Below are 20244 nucleotides of genomic sequence, written 5' to 3'. Positions count from 1 at the left end.
GAAGACACGAGTAGTCAGTAAATGGGCCGGGGTCACAAGAGGAATCAAATACATAAGCTTGGAGCTGAGCACAGAAGTCTGAATCAGTGGAGAACAATGCTGTATCTGGCAGCTTTCAGCAATATGCTTCAAACTTTAGTAGGGTATGGTGCTCTCCAATTGGCTGAAGTAGGGAGCAGATTACTTGAGCTGGGCAGAAAACACTCCCATACTGCCAGACTGGACGGTACTACTGGTCCCAGGCACCCTAATCTTAGTGACTGGACAGAGCCTGCCCCCAGAGCTTCTGGTTGTAAACGTCTCCTCCATTTCCAGCACAACATGGGGAATGAATACGTCCATGCCTGATAGCAGAAGCTGACATCACAGGAGCAGATCCCAGAGAAGATGGGATACACCATTTGCAGAAGTCCTAATATGACAAAATGGCAGAAAACCAGAGCAGTAGAAATCCCCAGAAAGTGACTCCATTTTGGAAATTATAACCCTCAGTAAATTAATCTATAGGAGTAGTGACTATTATGACTCCACAGCTACAGTCTGTAAATTAGTACGCAGTAGATGTTGAAGAGTGAAAATGTCAAATATACCATTTTATTATTATTATTATTATTATTATTATTTAATTATATAGTACCATTAATTCCATTTTATTGCCCAACGCATAGTGCCCAGATTGTTCTTGAGGAGACACACACACTGTAAATTAAGTGGGTTCTTCTCACTATAGTGATGCCAAGTACATGTGTGCTAAACGTGGTTTGGGCTTACTGCAAGGCTCAGAAGTGAAGGGGAGATTTGCCTTTGGGAGGGTGGATTTTTCTGGATTGGTTTATGGAAGCCATTTAGCTTTTTAAGAACCTTTTGAGCCACTAATAATGTTGATACCTCTATTTTTCCACTGACAGATGATGGACCTGACCGGGGACCTTGCTTTTTTGTGAGATGAATAGAGGTGGTTGTTGGTATTATTTTCGCCTACATAACATTGTTTGGTGGCTTTTTATTCCTTATTTGTGAGGCAGAACAATGAACAAACAGTTGAACACCACGTTCTACTGGTTCATTCTATGCTGTTTTCTTTTAGTCTGTGAACTGGCATTGTGTTGGTGAATAAGTTAAAATTTTTACATAACTTGACAGTTTAAGTAGAAATATTGGAAAATATAAAATTCAATGATTTTTTTTATTCAAAAATAAAAATTGGTTTTATTCTTGGCAGATAACTGTACCAGACCAGAGGAACAGCTGACATCTTCAATTTTTAAATCAGATGATCTTGAGATCCCACAGGATACAATTGAAGTGAATGCCATTACTCCACATATACCATCATCCCTTCACAGCAAAGATCTATCATCTGATCCTTTGAAGCAGGTCCTGTCTTCTGATTCGTTACCAACCACTAATGAAAATTATAGTAATAAAATAAGCATTAAAAAACACTTTGCTTCTAAAGCAAAGAAGCGATTTTCAAGTTCAGAATATGGAAATAGTTTTCCCCTTGAAAAGTCTTTTCTTAAACATCAAAAAAGTCACACAGCGAAGAATTTTTTTTTTTGTTCAAAGTGTGGGAAAAGTTTTAACCAGAAATCAGGTCTTGTTAGTCACCAGAAAACTCACACAGAGGTGAAGCCTTTTTCATGTTCTGAATGTGGGAAGTATTTTGTCCTGAAATCAGGTTTGGTTAAGCACCAGATAATTCACACAGGGGAGAAGCCTTTTCCCTGTCCAGAATGTGGGAAATGTTTTAACCAGAAATCAAATTTTGTTAAGCACCAGAGAACTCACACAGGGGAGAAGCCTTTTTCATGTTCAGAATGTGGGAAATGTTTTAACCAGAAATCAGATTTTGTTACGCATCAAAGAACTCACACAGGGGAGAAGCCTTTTTCATGTTCAGAATGTGGCAAATGTTTTAATCGGAAATCAAATTTTGTTACGCACCAGAGAACTCACACAGGAGAGAAACCTTTTTCCTGTTCAGTATGTGGGAAATGTTTTACAGATACATCAAATCTTATCGCACATCAGAGAACTCACACAGGGGAAAAACCTTTTTTATGCTCAGAATGTGGGAAATGTTTTAACCACAAATCAAATTTTGTTAAGCACCAGAGAACCCACACAGGGGAGAAGCCTTTTTCATGTTCAGAATGTGGGAAATGTTTTAACCGGAAATCAAATTTTGTTACGCACCAGAGAACTCACACAGGGGAGAAACCTTTTTCCTGCTCAGAATGTGGGAAATGTTTTACAGATACATCAAATCTTATCGCACATCAGAGAACCCACACAGGGCAAAAGCCTTTTTCCTGTTTAGAATGTTGAAAATGTTTTGTGAAGAAATCATCTCTTCTTAGTCACCAAGAATTCACACTGGGGAGAAGCCTTTTTCATGTTCTTAATGTGGGAAAACTTACATGGAAATCAACTTTAAATAAACATCAGAGAACTCACAAAGGGGAGAAGTGTTTTCCTTGTTCAGAATATTGGAAATGTTTTAACCTAAAATTGTATCTTCTTCAAGGAGTTGTACAATATTAGGACAACCTCTTGTCATTTCTCATGTTTGGCATCAATAACATAAAAACACTCATATCTCCCATGGTAGGGTAGTTTCAGCGGCATTGGCTTCTGCTTTCCCAGAGCTCATGTGAGGTTGTTACATCACACGAGAAGGGTGCCTAATCAATGCCGGTATCAATCTGATCATCGCCTGTATGTAGCAGGAAATACTGCGGCATCTAAAAATCGCTTAAGTTGACAAATCCGTAGGCCCGGATGGGATACCTCCCCCCCCTCCAGTACTGCAGGAATTAAGCACAGTCATTGATAGACCATTATTTTTAATCTTTAAATATTCCATAATAATAAGTCTGTACGATAGGACTGGCATATAGCAAATGTGCCAATTTAAAAAGGGGACAAAAACTGAATTAGAAAATTATAGGCCAGTAAGCTTAACCTCTAGTGTGGGTAAAATACTGGAGGGTATTCTAGGAGATGCTATACTGGAGCATCTGAAGAGGAATAACCTCATGACCCAATATCAACATGGGTTTACTAGGGACCATTCCTGTCAAGCTAATCTGATAAGTTTCTATGAATAGGTAAGTTCCGGACTGGACCAAGGAAACGCAGTGGACGTGGTGGATATGGACTTTTCAAAAGCTTTTGATACGGTGCCACACAAAAGGTTGATACATAAAATGAGAACAATGGGAATAGGGGACAATATGTGTAATTGGGTTAAGAACTGGCTCAGGGACAGGAAACAAATGGTGGTTATTAATGGAACACACTCAGACTGGGTCACAATCAACAGTGGGGTACCACAGGGGTCAGTATTGGGCCCTCTTCTTTTTAACATTTATTAATGACCTTGTAGGGGCATACAGATTAGAATTTAAATTTTTGCAGATGACATGAAACTCTGCAGCGTAATCAGTACAGAGGAGGACAATTTTATATTACAGGAGGATTTATGGAAACTAGAAGCTTGGGCTTATAAAAGGCAAATGAGCTTTAATGGGGATAAATGTAAGGTCATGCACTTGGGCAGAAGCAATAAGATGTATAATTATGAGCTTAATTGTAAAACACTGGGCAAAACTGTCACTGAAAAAGACCTGGGTTGATGACAAACTCACATTTAGTGGCCAGTGTCAGGCAGCTGCTACAAAGGCAGATAAAATAATGTGATGCATTAAAAGAGGCATAGATGCTCATGAGGAGAACATAATTTTACCTTTATACAAGTTACTAGTTCGACCACACTTAAAATACTGTGTACAGTTCTGGTCTCCGGTGTATAAGAAAGACATAGCTGAACTAGAGCGGGTGCAGAGAAGAGCGACCAATGTTATTAGAGTACTGGGGGGTCTGCAATACCAAGACAGGTTATTACACTTGGGGTTATTTAGTTTAGAAAAACGAAGGGTAAGGGTGATCTTATTACAATGTATAAATACATGAGGAGACGGTATAAAGACCTTTCTAATCATCTTTTAATTCGTAGACCTGAGACAGGGACAAGGGGGCATCCTCTACGTCTGGGGGAAGGAAGGTTTAAGCATAACAGACGCGGATTCTTTAGTGTAAGAGCAGTGAGACTATGAAACTCTGCCGTGTAATGTTGTAATGAGAGATTCATTACTAAAATTTAAGAAGGGACTGAATGCCTTGAAAAGTATAATGTTACAGGTTATTTACACTAGATTCCTTGATAGGGCGTTGATCCAGGGAACTAGTCTGATTGCCATATGTGGAAAGAATTTTTTTCCCCAATATGAAGCTTACTGTTTGCCACATGGTTTTTTTGCCTTCCTCTGGATCAACATGATAGGGCATGTTAGGTTAGGATATGGATTGAACTAGATGGACTTAGTCTTCCTTCAACCTTAACCCCTTTCTGACCTCAGACGGGATAGTACATCCGAGGTCAGAACCCCTCTTTGATTCGGGCTCCGGCGGTGAGCCCGCATCAAAGCCGGGACATGTCAGCTGTTTTGAACAGCTGACATGTGCCCGCAATAGCGACGGGTGGAATCACGAACCACCCGCCGCTAGTAACTAGTTAAATGCCGCTGTCAAATGCTGACAGCGGCATTTAACTGGCGCTTCCGGCCATCGGGCCGGAAATGAGCGCATCGCCGACCCCTGTTCTGAAAGGTAATTCAGTACCACAATGGACATAGAGGTCAGCGCACATACAGTGACCTGGCAATAACCCAAAAAACAAGAACGAGCTCTGAGACGTGGGAACTCTGTTGACCGCAATCCCTAATCCTCTCCAACACACTAAAGGCAGCCGTGGATTGCGCCTAACGCTCCCTATGCAACTCGGCACAGCCTGAGAAACTAGCTAACCTGAAGATAGAAAATAAGCCTACCTTGCCTCAGAGAAATATCCCCAAAGGAAAAGGCAGCCCCCACATATAATGACTGTGAGTTAAGATGAAAAGACAAACGTAGAGATGAAATAGATTTAGCAAAGCGAGGCCCAACTTTCTGAACAGCGAGGATAGGAAAGGTAACTTTGCGGTCAACACAAAACCCTACAAAAACCTCGCAAAGGGGGCAAAAAGACCCTCCGTACCGAACTAACGGCACGGAGGTACACCCTCTGCGTCCCAGAGCTTCCAGCAAGCAGGAAAAACAAATAGACAAGCTGGACAGAAAAAAACAGCAACAAATAGCAAAGAATAACTTAGCTATGCAGAGCAGCAGGCCACAGGAACGATCCAGGAGGAGACAGGTCCAATACTAGAACATTGACTGGAGGCCAGGATCAAAGCACTAGGTGGAGTTAAATAGAGCAGCACCTAACGACTTCACCATATCACCTGAGGAAGGAAACTCAGAAGCCGCAGTACCACTTTCCTCCACCAACGGAAGCTCACAGAGAGAATCAGCCAAAGTACCACTTGTGACCACAAGAGGGAGCTCTGCCACAGAATTCACAACAGACCCCGTCACATGATCGGGGGTCAGCGATGCATCAGGATAGTAACCATAGAGGTCCTTGAGACCTCTATGGCTACTGATGCCAGCCTGCTGTGAGTGCCACCCAAATCTATTTGTAATCTTGCCTGAAGAAGGAGCCACTGTGCTCTGAAAGCTTGCAAACATATTATTTTCTGGTTAGCCAATAAAGGTATGACTCCTAGAATACTTCTGTCATCATTGGGCAGAAAAGTATTCACATCGATTTTTCTGGCTAACACGGTACCACAATGCAATTTGTTATTGTACATCATGATATGTTTTAAAGAAATGAAAATGCTCGTTTGCTAAATTTGCGGCATTAGGAGGTCACATTCACTGAAAAAAAAAGCTATTTAACTCCAAAACTTCCTTACAGGACAAGTTACATGTTAACATAGGAACCCTTCTTATCACCATCACAATTCTTGCATCCATTGAACTTGAGTTTTTGGAGAGTTTTGCTTGTATTTCTTTGCATGAAGTCAGAATAGCCTCCCAGAGCTGCTGTTTTGATGTGAACTGCCTCCCACCCTCATAGATCTTTTGCTCGATGATACTCCAAAGTGTTGTGAATTCTGCTTTTGGGTTCCCTCCAGTGGTTGTAGGTGGTAATGCAGTTGTCCCTGAGTTGCAGTCCTGGTCAGGTGTTTCTGATGATTGCAGTTCTGACTGGGGTATTTAGGTGTGCAGGATTCATTAGTCCTTGCCAGTTGTCCATGGTTCTGGGAGGTTTTGGATCTTTGTCTGGTTCCTCCTGCCTTGCTGCCAATTCAGCAAGATAAGTGTCTGGTTTTTGTTTCTGTGTGCTTAATAATTCTGTGCTATTCATTTGTTTTCTCTTGTCCAGCTTAGACTGTGTCAGTGTTTTCTCAGTCTTGTTGGATTCTCTGGAGTTGCAGATATACGCTCCACATCTTTAGTTAGATGGTGGAGTTTTTTGTATTTTCTGCTGTGGATATTTTTGGAAGGATTTTAATACTGACCGCTTAGTATTCTGTCCTATCCTTTCCTATTTTAACTAGAGTGGCCTCTTTTGCTAAATCCTGTTTCCTGCCTGCGTGTGTCTTTTCCTCTACTACTCCCAGTCAATATTTGTGGGGGGCTGCCTATCCTTTGGGGTTCTGCTCTGAGGCAAGTTAGTATTCCTATTTCCATCTATAGGGGTATTTAGTCCTCCGGCTGTGACGAGGTGTCTAGGATTTGTTAGGCACACCCCACGGCTACTTCTAGTTGCGGTGTTAAGTTCAGGATTTGCGGTCTGTATAGTTACACCAACTCCAGAGAAAGTTCCATGCGGCTCCAAGGTCACCGGATCATAACACCAAAGGTTCTCTATAGGGTTGAGGTCAGGGGAAGATGGTGGCTGTAACGGGGTCTACCAAGCTGGGGTACCTCTTTCAGTACCACCCCGTGTTTCAGGAGGTCCACTCTGCTTTTGCTAGATTCTGAATGAAGGACGCTGGCTGGAATTTCTTGATTACATGAGAGTATATAAAAGCTGACTGCTTCTCCACGTATTTCCAGTCTAAGAACACCCTTTATTTACAGCACACAGAATATATAACATAGATACACAGGGCAGGCCAATAGGAAAACAGCAGGCCAGACATACATTACAATAGCCGCAGGGGTCCGGAGCCTGCTGATATTTACTGTGGGAATTACAAAGGTGGGGGGAGGTCAGAAAGAGAATATCTTGTCCAGGGACGCAGCCTGTGGACTGATGCATTTCAGATGGAAACTATTATACATACATATACTGCATAACATTCTTGGTGCTGGGGGATTCTGTAACAGTGGCCACACCATGCGTTTACCTCCCTTTATGCCTATAGCAGGCAATGACTCAGAAGTATTTGCAGCATGAGATGGTGCATTGTCATGCATGAAGATGATTTTGCTCCTGAAGGATCGTTTGTTTTTTTTACCATGGAAGAAAGTTGTCAGTCAGAAACTCTATATACTTTGCAGAGGTCATTTTCACACCTTCAGGAACTTTAAAGGTCCCTACAAGCTGTTTCTCCATGGGTCTGGCCCAAAACATAACTCCTCCATCTCCTTGCTGACGTCGTAGCCTTGTTGGGACAAGGTTGCCATCCACTACTCCATCTATCTGGACCATCCAGGGTTGCTCGACACTTATCAGTAAACAAGACTGTTTGAAAATTAGTCTTCATGTATGTCTGGGGCCACTGCAACCGTCTCTGCTTGTGAACACTGTTTAGCGATGGCCGCATATTAGGTTTATGAACCACAGCAAGCCTTTGAAGGATCCTACACCTTGAGGTTCGCGGGGCTCCAGAGGCACCAGCAGCTTCAAATATCTGTTTGCTGGTTTGTATTGGCTTTTTTAGCAGCTGCTCTCTTAATCCAATGAACTTGCTTGGCAGAAACCTTGCTCATTCTGCCTTTATCAGCACGAACACGTCTGTGCTCAGAATCAGCCACAAATCTCTTAACAGTACGATGATCACTCTTAAGTTTTCGGGAAATATCTAATGTTTTCATCCCTTGACCAAGGCATTGCACTACCTGATGCTTTTAGGCAGCAGAGAGATCCTTTTTCTTTCCCATGTTACTTGAAAACTGTGGCCTGCTTAATAATGTGAAACATAAGTAGTTTTCCTTTAATTAGAATCACCAGGAAAACTAATTATCACGTGTTTAAAATTTATTCAGTGATCCATTGAGCCCTGAGACACAATACTATCAATGAGTTTATTTGATAAACAAAATAATTAAATCTTTGACACTTAAATCCAATTTGCATAATAACTTGGAACACAGTGTAAATCACCCCCTTTTCGCCCCATTCAAAATAAAACAAAAAAATATCAAACCTACACATATTTGGTGTCGCCGCGTTCAGAATCGCCCGATCTATCAATAAGGATTAAAAAGAATTAACATGATCGCTAAATGGCGTAGTGGGAAACAAATTAGAAACGCCAGAATTACGTTTTTTTTGTCGCCACGACATTGCATTAAAATGCAATAACGGGCGATCAAAAGAACGTATCTGCACAAAAGTGGTATCATTAAAAACGTCGGTTCGTCATGCAAAAAATAAGCCCTCACCCAACCCCAGATCACGAAAAATGGAGTTGCTACGGGTATCGGAAATTTTTTTTTTTTTTTTTTTATCAAAGCTTGGAATTTTTTTCACCACTTAGATGAAAAAGGACCCAGACATGTTTGGTGTCTACAGTATGAACTCCTAATGGCCTGCAGAATCATAATGGCAGGTCAGTTTTAGCATTTTGAGTGTGGCATTGCACTTTTTTTTGCAATTTCACCGCATTTGGAATTTTTTTGTTTTTCATTTTCCAGTACACATAGTAAAACCAATGATGTAGTTCAAAAGTAAAACTCATCCCGCAAAAAATAAGCTTTCACCTGGCCATATTGATGGAAAAATAAAAAAGTTATGGCTCTGGGAAGGAGGGGAGCGAAAAACGAACACGGAAAAATGGAAAATCCCAAGATCATGAAGGGGTTAAAAACTTACTTTGTTACTATCATTGTCCCTGCCTTCAGAAGTATTGAACATCAACAGGATGTTGAACATAGAGAGAAGCCATTCTCCTACTGTGAGAAATGAATTACTGGAAAATTGTATTTTGTTGACCATTAAAAATAACTCGGAGGGGAATAAATTATATATGTTAGCATATTGTGCAAAAACAGATAACAAGACAGTCGTATAATTTAACCCCTTTGCGACATGTGCCATACTAGTACAGCACATGTCGTGCCTCCCCCTTTGAAGTGAGCTCCAGCGGTGAGCCCACATCTTTCCCAGCACATGTTAGCTGTTTTGAACAACTGACATGTGCATGGAACAGCGGTGGGTGGAATTGCGATCCACCCGCGGTTATTAGCCCATTTAATGCCGTTGTCAAATTCTGACAGCAGCATTTAACGCGCGCTTCCGGCCATTGGGCTGGAAATCCACCCATTGGTGACCTGATCGCGGATCACCAATGAGTTGGCATGACAACCAGAGGTCTCCTGCAAACTTCTATAGTTGTCAATGTCAGTGGTCGGCGCTCATCGCAAGTGAGCAATTCTGCTACATACAGACAATCTTATCAGATTATGTCAGCTTCTAGTCTCCCATGGAGACTATTGAAGCAAGCCAAAAGTAAAAAAAAGTTTTTAAAATATTTAAAAAATAAAAATTATATAAGTTTAAATTACCCCCCTTTCGCCCCATTCAAAATAAAACAATTAAAAAAATCAAACATACACATATTTGGTATCACCGCGTTCAGAATTGCCCGATCTGTCAATTAAAAGAAAGGGTTAACCTGATCGCTAAACGGCGTAGCGAGAAACAAAGTCAAAACATCAGAATGACTTTTTTGGTCGCCTTGATATTGCATTAAAATGCAATAATGTGTGTTCAAAAGATCGTATCTGCACCAAAATGGTATCAATAAAAATGTCAGCTTGGCACGCAAAAAAATAAGCACTCACTCATCCCGAGATCCCAAAAATGGAGACGCTACGGGTCTTGGAAAATGGCGCAATTTTATTTTTCACCACTTAAATAAAAAAGAACCTAGACATGTTTGGTGTCTATGAACTTGTAATGACCTGGTGATTCATAATGGCAGGTCAGTTTTAGCATTTGGTGAACATGGTAAAAACAAAATCCAAAAATCGTTTGTGGAATTGCACTTTTTTGCAATTTCAACCCACTTGGATTTTTCCCCATTTTTGAGTACACGATATGGTAAAACCAATGGTGTTGTTCAAAAGTACAACTTGCCCCACAAAAAACTAACCCTATTGGCAGAAAAATAAAAAAGTTATGGCTCTGGAAAGAAGGGGATTGAAAAACAGAAACGCAAAAATGAAACTGGGCTTCAGCGCAAAGGGGTTAAATGAGAAAGGAAAATTACTTTAGAACTTACTGTATTTTTTAGACTATAAGACACACACTTTTAGCATGAAAGTCTTGCTAATAAGTGAGTGTGTCTTATAGACTGGAGGCAGCTTCCTGTGACCGAGGAGAACGCTGAGAGTGTCTTTCCTGATCACTGAGAGAACTGCTCTCTACATTTTTCTAACTGATTGGCGCAAAGCAGGAAAGGAAGCTACCGGGACCTGCACAGAAGCTGCACATCGTGACTGAGCAGCTGAAGAACCTTCCACCCGACTAGCTCAAGGACATTTTTAGATAATTGTCACAATTCCACCCATTAGTGTGTCTGTAATGCGATTACTGACAGCTCAGCTGTCTAATCCAGCACAGGGGCGTGCTGAACCTGTCAGTACTTTGACAGCTTGGGCATCCAATCTGGTACAGGGGCCTGAGCTGTCAGTGTGTTGATTGACAGCTCGACAATCCAATCTGAGACTGGGAGGCGTCGTCTGTCTCCAGGTGTTCATTCTTTCAGGTGATTACCATGCTACTTAACTGAGCTCCTTCTTGCAGACCACTGCCAGACATACATTCAGCTTGTGAGGTTTGTTCTCCTGGGCTTTTAGTTCTGTATGCTTGATCTTTTGATGCCTGACCTTGGACTTCGTTCTGACCATCCAACTTTTTAACCTCTTCTGCTCTGATCATTATCCTTCTGGTATTCTGACCTCGGAATCTTACCTGACCACGCTTTTGTCTCTTCCTTCTGTTTATGACATCCCTCCTGGCTTCTGACCTTGGACTCCTTGACCATTCTGACTCACAGCTTGGTTATGAGAAGTGACTAGCGTCACAATCATGTAATCAATCACATGACCTGGAAGGAACTGCAAAGTGAGGTAATGTCTGTAGAGTGTACGTATATGCAAATGTGCATATGTAGTAGAGTTGTGCATATGTAAATTATGAATATATAGCACAGCTGTGTGTAAATATGCATATGTAGCAGAGCTGTGTCTATGTAAATATTCATATGTAGCAGAGCTGAGTGTGCTCTGTGCATGCAGTAGTGTTGTCTGTGTGTATGTATATATATATATATATATATATATATATACAGTACAGACCAAAAGTTTGGACACGCCTTCTCATTTAAAGATTTTTCACTGAAGGCATCAAAACTATGAATTAACACATGTGGAATTATATACTTACCAAAAAAGTGTGAAATAACTGAAATTCTGTCTTATATTCTAGGTTCTTCAAAGTAGCCACCTTTTGCTTTGATGACTACTTTGCACACTCTTGGCATTCTCTTGATGAGCTTCAAGAGGTAGTCACCGGGAATGGTCTTCCAACAATCTTGAAGGAGTTCCCAGAGATGCTTAGCACTTGTTGGCCCTTTTGCCTTCACTCTGCGGTCCAGCTCACCCCAAACCATCTCGATTGGGTTCAGGTCTGGTGACTGTGGAGGCCAGGTCATCTGGCGTAGCACCCCATCACTCTCCTTCTTGGTCAAATAGCCCTTACACAGCCTGGAGGTGTGTTTGGGGTCCTTGTCCCGTTTAAAAATAAATGATGGTCCAACTAAACGCAATCCAGATGGAATAGCATGCCGCTGCAAGATGCTGTGGTAGCCATGCTGGTTCAGTATGCCTTCAATTTTGAATAAATCCCCAACAATGTTACCCGCAAAGCACCCCCACACCATCACACCTCCTCCTCCATGCTTCACGGTGGTAACCAGGCATGTAGAATCCATCCGTTCACCTTTTCTGCGTCGCACAAAGACACTGTGGTTGGAACCAAAGATCTTAAATTTGGACTCATCAGAACAAAGCACAGATTTCCACTGGTCCTTGTGTTCTTTAGGCCAAACAAGTCTCTTCTGCTTGTTGCCTGTCCTTAGCAGTGGTTTCCTAGCAGCTGTTTTACCATGAAGGCCTGCTGCACAAAGTCTCCTCTTAATAGTTGTTGTAGAGATGTGTCTGCTGCTAGAACTCTGCGTGGCATTGACCTGGTCTCTAATCTGAGCTGCTGTTAACCTGCGATTTCTGAGGCTGGTGACTCGGATAAACTTATCCTCAGAAGCAGAGGTGACTCTTGGTCTTCCTTTCCTGGGGCGGTCCTTATGTGAGCCAGTTTCTTTGTAGCGCTTGATGGTTTTGGCCACTGCACTCGGGGACACTTTCAAAGTTTTCCAAAATTTTCAGACTGACTGACCTTCATTTCTTAAAGTAATGATGGCTACTCATTTTTCTTTACTTAGCTGCTTTTTTCTTGCCATAATACAAATTCTAACAGTCTATTCAGTAGGACTATCAGCTGTGTATCCACCAGGCTTCTGCAGAACACAACTGATGTTCCCAACCCCATTTATAAGGCAAGAAATCCCACTTATTAAACCAGACAGGGCACACCTGTGAAGTGAAAACCGTTCCCGGTGACTACCTCTTGAAGCTCATCAAGAGAATGCCAAGAGTGTGCAAAGCAGTTATCAGAGCAAAAGGTGGTTATTTTGAAGAACCTAGAATATAAGACATAATTTCAGTTGTTTCGAACTTTTTTGTTAAGTATATAATTCCACATGTTTTAATTCATAGTTTTGATTCCTTCAGTGTGAATATACAATTTCCATAGTCAATACAGAAAAATCTTTAAATGAGAAGGTGTGTCCAAACCAAACTTTTGGTCTGTACTGTGTGTGTATGTATATGTGTATATATATATATATATATATATATATATATATATATATATATATATATATATATATTACTGTAGAGTGTTCATTAATGTTGGTGCTATGAAGCTATGTGAATAAAACATGGTGCAGAGATACACTAACAATAGATGTATTACTTCCATATTTCACATATAAAGCGCCATGGAATAAATGGCGCTATAATAATTAGTAATAATAAATAACAATAATATTCTACTCTAATGCATTAAAGGAAAGGTGCCATCCATTTTTTTTTCTATCAAAAAATTATCACATTATTTTAAGTTTAGTAATGCAATTTTTTCACTCTGTGCAAACTTTGCAATATAATAATTTGAACTTTTTAACCCCTTTATCCCCGAGGGTCGTTTGCATGTTAATGACGGGCCAATTTTTACAATTCTGACCACTGTCCCTTTGTGAGGTATTAACTCTGCATCGCTTCCATGGATCCCGGTTATTATAAGACTGTTTTCTCGTGACATATTGTACTTCATGATAGTGGCAAAATTTCTTTGATATGACTTGTGTCTATTTGTGAAAAAAGCAGAAATTTGGTGAATATTTTGAAAATGTCGCAATTTTCCAACTTTGAATTTTCATGCCTTTAACCCCTTCCCGACCTGTGACACAGCGTATGCGTCATGAAAGTCGGTGCCAATCCGACCTGTGACGCATATGCTGTGTCACAGAAAGATCGCGTCCCTGCAGATCGGGTGAAAGGGTTAACTCCCATTTCACCCGATCTGCAGGGACAGGGGGAGTGGTAGTTTAGCCCAGGGGGGGTGGCTTCACCCCCTCGTGGCTACGATCGCTCTGATTGGCTGTTGAAAGTGAAACTGCCAATCAGAGCAATTTGTAATATTTCACCTATTAGAACTGGTGAAATATTACATATATCATCGGCCATGGCTGGAAACACTTATGTGCACCCACCCCACCCCACCGATCGCCCCCCCAGCCCCCCGATCTGTGGTCCGCTCCCTCTGTCCTGTGCTCCGCTCCCCCGTCCTGTGCTCCGCTCCCCCGTGCTCCAATCACTCCCCCCGTGCTCCAATCAAACCCCCCCGCACTCCGATCCACCCCCCCGCACTGCGATCCCCCCCCCGTGCTCCGATCCACCCCCCTGCACAGCGATCCCCCACCCCGTGCTCCAATCCACCCCCCCCGTGTTCCGATCCACCCCCCCATGCTCCGATCCACCCCCCCGTGCTCCGACACCCCCCCGTGCCCTGATCTCCCCCCCCTTATACTTACCTAGCCTCCTGGGGTCCGTCCGTCTTCTTTCCCGGGCGCCGCCATCTTCCAAAATGGCGGGCGCATGTGCAGTGCGCCCGCCGAATCTGCCGGCCGGCAGATTCGTTCCAAAGTGAGTTTTGATCACTGAGATAGGTTATATCTCAGTGATCAAAATAAAAAAAATAGTAAATGACCCCCCCCCTTTGTCACCCCCATAGGTAGGGACAATAAAAAAAAAAAAAGAATTTTTTTTTTCCACTAATGTTGGGGTAAGAACTAGGGTTAGGGTTAGGGTAAGGGGTAGGGTTACGGTTAGGGGTAGAGGTAGGGGTAGGGATAGGGTTAGGGGTAGGGGTAGGGTTCGGGATGTGCACACGTATTCTGGTCCTCTGCGGATTTTTCAGCAGAGGATTTGATAAATCCGCAGGGCTAACCCGCTGTGGATTTATCGCGGATTTACCGCAGTTTTTCTGCGCATTTCACTGCGGTTTTACAACTGCGATTTTCTATTGGAGCAGTTGTAAAACCGCTGCAGAATCCGCAGAAAGAAGTGACATGCTGCGGAATGTAAACTACTGCGTTTCCGTGCAGTTTTTCTGCAGCATGTGTACAGCGATTTTTGTTTCCCATAGGTTTACATTGAACTGTAAACTCATGGGAAACTGCTGCGGATCCGCAGCGTTTTCCGCAGCGTGTGCACATAACTTTAGAATTAGACTATGTGCACACGGTGCGGATTTGGCTGCAGATCCGCAGCAGTGTTCCATCAGGTTTACAGTACCATGTAAACATATGGAAAACCAAATCCGCTGTGCCCATGGTGCGGAAAATACCGCGCGGAAACGCTGCGTTGTATTTTCCGCAGCATGTCAATTCTTTGTGCGGATTCCGCAGCGTTTTACACCTGTTCCTCAATAGGAATCCACAGGTGAAATCCGCACAAAAAACACTGGCAATCCGCGGTAAATCCGCAGGTAAAACGCAGTGCCGTTTACCCGCAGATTTTTCAAAAATGGTGCTGAAAAATCTCACACGAATCAGCAACGTTGGCACATAGCCTTAGGGTTAGGGTTGGGTTGGAATTAGGGTTGTGGTTAGGGTTACGGCTACAGTTGGGATAAGGGTTAGGGGTGTGTTGGAGTTAGAATTGAGGGGTTTCCACTGTTTAGGCACATCAGGGGTCTCCAAACGCAACATGGCGCCACCATTGATTCCAGCCAATCTTGTATTCAAAAAGTCAAATGGTGCTCCCTCACTTCCGAGCCCCGACGTGTGCCCAAACAGTGGTTTACCCCCACATATGGGGTACCAGCATACTCAGGACAAACTGCGCAACAATTATTGGGGTCCAATTTCTCCTGTTACCCTTGAGAAAATAAAAAATTGCTTGCTAAAACATCATTTTTGAGGAAAGAAAAATGATTTTTTATTTTCACGGCTCTGCGTTGTAAACGTCTGTGAAGCACTTGGGGGTTCAAAGTGCTCACCACATATCTAGATAAGTTCCTTGGGGGGTCTAGTTTCCAAAATGGGGTCACTTGTGGGGGGTTTCTACTGTTTAGGCACACCAGGGGCTCTGCAAACGCAACGTGACGTCCGCAGACCATTCCATCAAAGTCTGCATTTCAAAAGTCACTACTTCCCTTCTGAGCCCCGACGTGTGCCCAAACAGTGGTTTACCCCCACATATGGGGTATCAGCGTACTCAGGAGAAACTGGAAAACAAATATTGGGGTCAAATTTCTCCTTTTACCCTTGGGAAAATAAAAAATTGCGGGCTAAAAAATCATTTTTGAGAAAAGAATTTTTTATTTTTATTTTCATGGCTCTGCGTTATAAACTTCTGTAAAGCACTTGAGGGTTCAAAGTGCTCACCACACATCTAGATTAGTTCCTTTGGGGGTCTAGTTTCCAAAATGGGGTCATTTGTGGGGGATCTCCAATGTTTAGGCACACAGGGGCTCTCCAAACGCGACATGGTGTCCGCTAATGATTGGAGCTAATTTTCCATTTAAAATGCCAAATGGCGTGCCTTCCCTTCTGAGCCCTGCCGTGCGCCCAAACAGTGGTTTACCCCCACATATGGGGTATCTGCGTACTCAGGACAAACTGGACAACAACATTTGTGGTCTAATTTCTCCTTTTACAATTGGCAAAATAGGAAATTCCAGGCTAAAAAATCATTTTTGAGAAAAGAAAAATTATTTTTTATTTTCATGGCTCTGCATTATAAACTTCTGTGAAGCACCTGGGGGTTTAAAGTGCTCAGTATGCATCTAGATAAGTTCCTTGGGGGGTCTAGTTTCCAAAATGGGGTCACTTGTGGGGGAGCTCCAATGCATAGGCACACAGGGGCTCTCCAAACGCGACATGGTGTCCGCTAACAATTGGAGCTAATTTTCCATTCAAAAAGTCAAATGGCGCGCCTTCCCTTCCGAGCCCTGCCGTGTGCCCAAACAGTGGTTTACCCCCACATATGAGGTATCGGCGTACTCGGGAGAAATTGCTCAACAAATTTTAGGATCCATTTTATCCTATTGCCCATGTGAAAATGAAAAAATTGAGGCGAAAAGAAATTTTTTGTGAAAAAAAAGTACTTTTTCATTTTTACGGATCAATTTGTGAAGCACCTGGGGGTTTAAAGGGCTCACTATGCCTCTAGATAAGTTCCTTGGGGCGTCTAGTTTCCAAAATGGGGTCACTTGTGGGGGAGCTCCAATTTTTAGGCACACGGGTGCTCTCCAAACGTGACATGGTGTCCGCTAAAGAGTGCAGCCAATTTTTCATTCAAAAAGTCAAATGGTGCTCCTTCCCTTCCAAGCCCTGCCGTGCGCCCAAACAGTGGTTTACCCCCACATATGAGGTATCAGCGTACTCAGGACAAATTGGACAACAACTTTCGTTGTTCAGTTTCTCCTTTTACCATTGGGAAAATAAAAAAATTGTTGCTGAAAAATCATTTTTGTGACTAAATAGTTAAATGTTCATTTTTTCCTTCCATGTTGCTTCTGCTGCTGTGAAGCACCTGAAGGGTTAATAAACTTCTTGAATGTGGTTTTGTTCACCTTGAGGGGTGCAGTTTTTAGAATGGTGTCACTTTTGGGTATTTTCAGCCATATAGACCCCTCAAACTGACTTCAAATGTGAGGTGGTCCCTAAAAAAAATGGTTTTGTAAATTTCGTTGTAAAAATGAGAAATCGCTGGTCAAATTTTAACCCTTATAACTTCCGAGCAAAAAAAAAATTTGTTTCCAAAATTGTGCTGATGTAAAGTAGACGTGTAGGAAATGTTATTTATGAACTATTTTGTGTCACATAACTCTCTGGTTTAACAGAATAAAAATTCAAAATGTGAAAATTGCGAAATTTTCAAAATTTTTGCCAAATTTCCGTTTTTATCACAAATAAACACAGAATTTATTGACCTAAATTTACCACTAACACGAAGCCCAATATGTCACGAAAAAACAATCTCAGAACCGCTAGGATCCATTGAAGCGTTCCTGAGTTATTACCTCATAAAGGGACACTGGTCAGAATTGCAAAAAACGGCCAGGTCTTTAAGGTCAAAATAGGCTGGGTCATGAAGGGGTTAAAAGGAATCGGTCACCCCCAAAATCGAGGGTGAGGTAAGCCCACCGGCATCAGGGGCTTATTTACAGCATTCTGTAATGCTGTAGATAAACCCCGATGTATCCCAAAAAATGAGAAAAAGAGGTTATATTATGCTCGCCCAGGGGCGTTCCTGCTGCTGGTCCAGTCCGGCGCCTCCTATCTTCATCAGATGACGTCCTCTTCTTGTCTTCAGGCTGCGGCTCCGGCGCAGGCATACTTTGTCTGCCCTGTTGAGGGCAGAGCAAAGTACTGCAGTGCGCAGGCGTCGGGCCTACCTGACCTTTCCCGCTCAGAAATACTTAATAGGTAACATTTCTCACATGTCTACTTTACTTAAGCACAATTTTGTAACCAAAATGTTTTTGTTACGTTATAAGGCCGGCGTCACACTTGGCGTATGAAAATACGGTCCATGTTTTACAAGTGTAATACGCAGTAATGATCCCAAAACAGTGATCCGTATGTCATCCGTGGCAGGGTGTGACCGCGTATTTTACGTATGTCATCCTCCGTATGTAATCCGTATGGCATCCGTACTGCATTTTTTTCTCGCAACCTTGCAAAATGGACATATAAATATATATATGTGTCTCACTGATATATATATATATATATATATATATATATATATATATATAATTTCATGCAGCGCTAGATAGCATAAAAGCCAGTAATTCAATTGCCGGCTTTTGCTATCTCCTTATCAAACCTGACAGGATATGAGACATGGTTTACATACAGTAAACCATTTCATATTCCTTATTTTTTTTTGCATATTCCTCACTAATAATGTTGGTAGAGTGTGTGTGCAAAATTTGGGAGCTCTAGCTGTTAAAATAAAGGGTTAAATCAAGGAAAAAACTGGCTTGGGCTCCTGCGCAGCTTTCTCTGCCAGAATGGGAAACCCAGTGACTGAGGGCAGATATTAATATCCTAGAAAGGGACCATGGTTATTGCCCCCCCGGCTAAAAACATCTGCCCCCAGCCACCCCAGAAAAGGCACATCTGTAAGATGCGCCTATTCTGGCACTTAGCCTCTCTCTTCCCACTCCCGAGTAGTGGTGGGATATGGGGTAATAAAGGGTTAATGTCACCTTGCTAATGTAAGGTGACATTAACCCCTTCCCGACCGGTGACACAGCGTATGCGTCATGAAAGTCGGTGCCAATCCGACCTGTGACGCATATGCTGTGTCAAAAAATGATCGCGTCCCTGCAGATCGGGTGAAAGTGTTAACTCCAATTTCACCCGATCTGCAGGGACAGGGGGAGTGGTAGTACGCCCCACGGGGGGTGGCTTCACCCCCCCGTGGCTACGATCGCTCTGATTGGCAGTTTCACTTTCAACAGCCAATCAGAGCGATTTGTAATATTTCACCTATTAGAACTGGTGAAATATTACAATCCAGCCATGGCCGATGCTGCAATAGCATCGGCCATGGCTGGAAACACTGGTCTGCACCCCCCCCCCCCCACCGCCACCGATTCCCCCCCCCCCCAGTCCTCCGATCAGTCCGGTACACAGCTCCGCTCCCCTCTGTCCTCCTGTCCGCTCCCCCCGTGCTCTTGTCCGCTCACCCCCGGTCGGCAGATTCGTTTCAAGTGCATTTTGATCATTGTGATAAAACCTATCACAGTGATCAAAATAAAAAAATACTAAATGACCCCCCCCCCCTTTGTCACCCCCATAGCTAGGGACAATAATAAAATAAATATTTTTTTTTTCTTCCACTAAGGTTGGGGTAAGAACTAGGGTTAGGCTAAGGGTTAGGGTTTCGGTATGTGCACACGTATTCTGGTCTTCTGCAGATTTTTCCGCAGCGCATTTGATAAATCTGCAGTGCTAAACCGCTGCAGATTTACCGCGTTTTTTCTGTGCATTTCGCTGCGGTTTTGGAACTGCAGTTTACTATTGGTGCAGTTGAAAAACCACTGCGGAATCCGCAGAAAGAAGTGACATGCTGCGGAATGTAAACCGCTGCGTTTCCGTGCAGTTTTTCTGCAGCATGTGTACAGCGATTTTTGTTTCCCATAGGTTTACATTGAACTGTAAACTCATGGGAAACTGCTGCGGATCCGCAGCGTTTTCCGCAGCGTGTGCACATACCTTTTAGAATTAGGCTATGTGCACACTGTGCGGATTTGGCTGCGGATCCGCAGTGGATTGGCCGCTGCGGATTCGCAGCAGTGTTCCATCAGGTTTACAGTACCAAGTAAACATATGGAAAACCAAATCCGCTGTGCCCATGGTGCGGAAAATACCGCGCGGAATTGTATTTTCCGCAGCATGTCAATTCTTTGTGCGT

At 42.7% G+C, this 20244-nt stretch overlaps 2 protein-coding genes across 2 annotated transcripts in view; one reads left to right on the top strand and one right to left on the bottom strand.

Moving 5' to 3' along the window:
* Nucleotides 1–2465, top strand: part of LOC138663690 (oocyte zinc finger protein XlCOF22-like) — a 29558-nt gene extending 27093 nt beyond the window's left edge. The window contains exon 7 of the mRNA XM_069749986.1: nucleotides 1223–2465. Coding sequence (XP_069606087.1) covers nucleotides 1223–2331 — 1109 coding nt within the window. The 3' untranslated portion in view covers nucleotides 2332–2465. The remainder of the gene's footprint in view (nucleotides 1–1222) is intronic.
* LOC138666512 (zinc finger protein 721-like) overlaps nucleotides 1–20244 on the bottom strand; it is a 620944-nt gene that overhangs the window by 199686 nt on the left and 401014 nt on the right. The gene's annotated exons all lie outside the window — the stretch shown is intronic.

The sequence above is a fragment of the Ranitomeya imitator genome, chromosome 2 (assembly GCF_032444005.1).
Source record: "Ranitomeya imitator isolate aRanImi1 chromosome 2, aRanImi1.pri, whole genome shotgun sequence".
Lineage (NCBI taxonomy): Eukaryota > Metazoa > Chordata > Amphibia > Anura > Dendrobatidae > Ranitomeya > Ranitomeya imitator.
This window is presented reverse-complemented; position numbering and strand designations above follow the sequence as displayed.